At 54.3% G+C, this 3,721-nt stretch overlaps 1 protein-coding gene across 1 annotated transcript; it reads right to left on the bottom strand.

Annotated features, from left to right (window-relative positions):
* Positions 1-221: 221 nt before the first annotated feature.
* On the bottom strand, positions 222-1,831 carry LOC109766957 (24-methylenesterol C-methyltransferase 2). Its single transcript, XM_020325706.3, has one exon. The coding sequence runs from the start codon at positions 1,622-1,624 to the stop codon at positions 533-535; it is 1,092 nt and encodes a 363-aa protein (XP_020181295.1). The 5' UTR covers positions 1,625-1,831; the 3' UTR covers positions 222-532.
* Positions 1,832-3,721: the final 1,890 nt, after the last annotated feature.

Below are 3,721 nucleotides of genomic sequence, written 5' to 3'. Positions count from 1 at the left end.
GGATCTGCTGAGTAGATTCCTACTCAGCCAGATCTCAGAGGCATCCAGATTCCAGATTCCTCCTGCACGCAGAAATATAGTACACCTAGTAAGTAACTGAACCGCAGATCCGATCTCGGCCCATCCGCCGCCCGCCGGACGGAATCCAAAGACCCACCGTGTCAAACCACACACGTCCACACCGGCGGTCAGACACAATCACTGCAGTAAACACAACGAACTCGCAGCAAAGCCAGAATGGAGCAGACGACGAGTCCTCCAATCCAATGTTTGCTTCAAGATAAACAGATCGATTCTTCCACATATTAATAAACAGGGAAAATATAAAGTGGGGACTTCGGGTGATACCGAGCTCCCCGGAACTAATTAACCAGTCTCAGTCTAAGAACAAGAAGAATGTCGAAGAACAGAAGAATTCATCCATGCTAAGATCAAAACCAAGAGCTGCTTTTCCTCGTCTGATTCCGCTCCTAGCTGCCCGCGGCAAGAGCTAGGACTCGCTGCTGCATTCTTGCGCATGTGATGCTACTGTCTATTCAGCGGCGGTGGCCGGCTTGCGGAGCAGCACCATGTGCATTGGGGTGAAGATGCCAGTCTCGCCGCCGCGGGTGAGGTGATGCGCCGTCTCGTACAGCATCTCGTGCACCTCGGAGACGCCCTTGGGCGCCACGCGCAGCAGGGTGAGCGCACGGATCACCAGCGAGTTGCGCCAGTAGGAGAGGCGCCCCATCTTGAGCCGCGTCCACCAGGGGAGCGCCGGCGGCAGCGCCAGGTCCAGCTCCTTGACGACATCGAAGCCGACCTCCTTAGCGACGACGGCGATCTCGTCCTGCCGGCGCAGGCCCGGGAGGGCGTCGCCGCGCTCGATGCCGTGGATGGCATCGACGTGCTCCGGGTCGTCGGCGCGGTACAGCGGGGTGGTGACCCACTCGTAGGAGACGTAGAGGCCCCCTGGCTTGAGCACGCGGAACACCTCGCCGTAGACGTCCTGCAGCCTGGGCGCGTGGCAGGTGGCCTCGATGGAGTAGGCGCCGTCGAAGGACGCGTCCGGGAACGGCATGGCCATGAAGTTGCCGCACACCACCTCGCATTGCGCGTCCAGGCCGGCCTTGCGGTTGTGCGAGCGGGCGCGGTTGACCTGGTACTCGTTGATGGTGATCCCGACGACGTCGGAGCCGGAGTGCGCCGCGATGGCGCGCATGGGCCCGCCGACGCCGCAGCCGACGTCGAGCAGCCGCTTCCCGGGGCGCGCCTCGAGCAGGTCGGCGACGCGCTCCTCGTGCACCCGCGTCGCCTCCCGGTGCGACCGGCCGGGCAGAGAGGGCGAGAAGTGGAACGACTGGCCCCAGCCCCACTCGTAGATGTCGGTGACGAGGTTGTAGAAGGTGTCGACGAAGGCCGGCACCTTGTCGGCGGTGGCCGCGGCGGCCGTCTCCTTGGGGCTGCGGAAGAAGGACCAGTACTGGGAATACCTGTCCCCGACCTTGTCGTCGGCGATGGATCCCATCTGGAGGTCGACGGCGCGCTTCCCCTGCACTTCCGCGGCGCCCATCACCCACACGAACCAGTACACCAGCGCGAAACCCGCCGCCGCCAGCGTCCAGGCCATGGTAGCCGGCTCCATCTCCCCGATCTGGGAGGAGAGAAAGGTTTGACTCGCGAGGAGAAAGCGGCTCCAGATGGGGGGAGGAGTCCTGAGATTGCGATCTGGGTCTGGTCTGAGGTGGTAAATGGGAGAGAGATTTATGCCCAGCTGGATTCGAAACGGACGACGGCAGAGGATGCCGTTGCTGGTTTCAGATCTGGACTCTGCTCAGCTCCGCCCGGCCCGTGTTTGCACTCTCATCAGCTATTGCACACGGCTTGGACCTGGGCTGGAAGTTTTTTTTTTAGGGTAAAACAATTTACTCCTTAATAAAGTTTCGGATCTCGTCCGCTATTACATGCAAGATACAGTCTGGAGGCGAATCACGCCACTCCTCACTGGTCTCAGAACCTACCGCGAGTCTAGCTAAGATATGGGAGGCTCGATTGGCCGATCGCCTCTTCCATGAGACTCAACACCCCCGCCATCCCTGCATTAGCCCTTTGATGTCCTCCACAATTGGTCCAGCTGCAGAAAGGTTCTTCGCGCTCCCATTGAACATGGCAACAGCCTCCCTATAGTCTGTCTTAACGTGGATCCTCTGTACTTCGAGCTCACGCCCGAACTGGAGTGCCCTCCGACAAGTTTTCAACTCAATAATCTCCGGCTTAGCATCGTTGGGAAAGAAGTGAGCCGCAGCACCTCGAAAGGCATCAACGTGGTCACACAGGACCACCCCTCCTCCTCCCTTTACCTCGTCTTTTGCCACTACTCCATCCGTATTGGCCAAGATCCATCCCAACTCCGGTGGCTTCCACCTCTCATGCTGGACCTTCACCTTTGTTCTAGCTTTCCTCTGGACGGTCTCGTTCCATTCATCCATGAACCGAGAAACATAATATGATATTTCATGTGCTTCTGGAATTCTTTTGCCATCTCTAGCTTCATTCCTTGCAAGCCAAAGGCCATATACCCCCTGCAGCATCATTTCTTTCTCCTCCTATCCTGCCTCGCCCAGCCATTGCAAGAACCCCCAGCCACTCTCTTTGTTCGACTGGAAGGACTCCGATGAAGAAGAAACCCGACTGCCCCTCCTTTCGTATAGCTCCTTCCAAAATAGTCGGGTGTGTGGGCATAACCAGAAGCGGTGTGCTAATGTTTCCTCTCTGCCACATGCCATGCAGAATACCATCGGTTTGATTTTCCTCCTGTGCAGCTCTGTGCCCACCGCAAAACCATTGCGTATTATCCTCCAGGAGTGAACCTTCACTTTGTTTGGCACATGAGTTCCCCACAAAGCGAGCCAGCTTCTATGTGTGTTCACTGTTGACGAGGGTTCCGGTCGTCCGGTCCCCGCGTTTTTCATACTCATGAGGAGGTGATAAGCCGAGCGGACTATAGAGACTCCATCCTTGGTGAAGTCCCATGTTAGATATGAAGGCCCTAGAGGCAATAATAAAGTTGTTATTTTATATTTCCTTATTCATGATAAAGGTTTATTATTCATACTAGAATTGTATTGATCGGAAACCTAAATAGATGTGTGAATATATAAACAAACATCGTGTCCCTAGTGAGCCTCTACTTGACTAGCTCGTTGATCAAAGATGATGGTTAAGGTTTCCTGACCATGGACATGAGTTGTCATTTGATAACGGGATCACATCATTAGGAGAATGATGTGATGGAGAAGACCCATCCGTTAGCTTAGCATTATGATCGTTTAGTTTTATTGCTATTGCTTTCTTCATGTCAAATACATATTCCTTCAACTATGAGATTATGCAACTCTCGGATACCGGAGGGATTCCTTGTGTGCTATCAAACGTCACAACGTAACTGGGTGATTATAAAGATGCTCTATAGGTATCTCCGAAGGTGTTTGTTGAGTTGGCATAGATCGAGATTAGGATTTGTCACTCCGAGTATCGGAGAGGTATCTCTGGGCCCTCGTGGTAATACACATCATAAGCTTGCAAGTAAACGACTAAGGAGTTAGTCACGAAGTGATGTATTACGGAACGAGTAAAGAGACTTGCCAATAACGAGATTGAACTAGGTATGAAGATACCGACGATCGAATCTCAGGCAAGTAACATACCGATGGACAAAGGGAATTACGTATGTTGTCATAAC

Source organism: Aegilops tauschii, chromosome 1 (assembly GCF_002575655.3).
Source record: "Aegilops tauschii subsp. strangulata cultivar AL8/78 chromosome 1, Aet v6.0, whole genome shotgun sequence".
NCBI lineage: Eukaryota > Viridiplantae > Streptophyta > Magnoliopsida > Poales > Poaceae > Aegilops > Aegilops tauschii.
The sequence above is the reverse complement of the archived record's forward strand: the minus strand, read 5'-3'. Positions and strand labels throughout refer to the sequence as shown.

Bases quoted from the DNA above. Each gene is read 5' to 3' on its own strand.
- LOC109766957 (XM_020325706.3), bottom strand. From the start codon at position 1,624: ATGGAGCCGGCTACCATGGCCTGGACGCTGGCGGCGGCGGGTTTCGCG.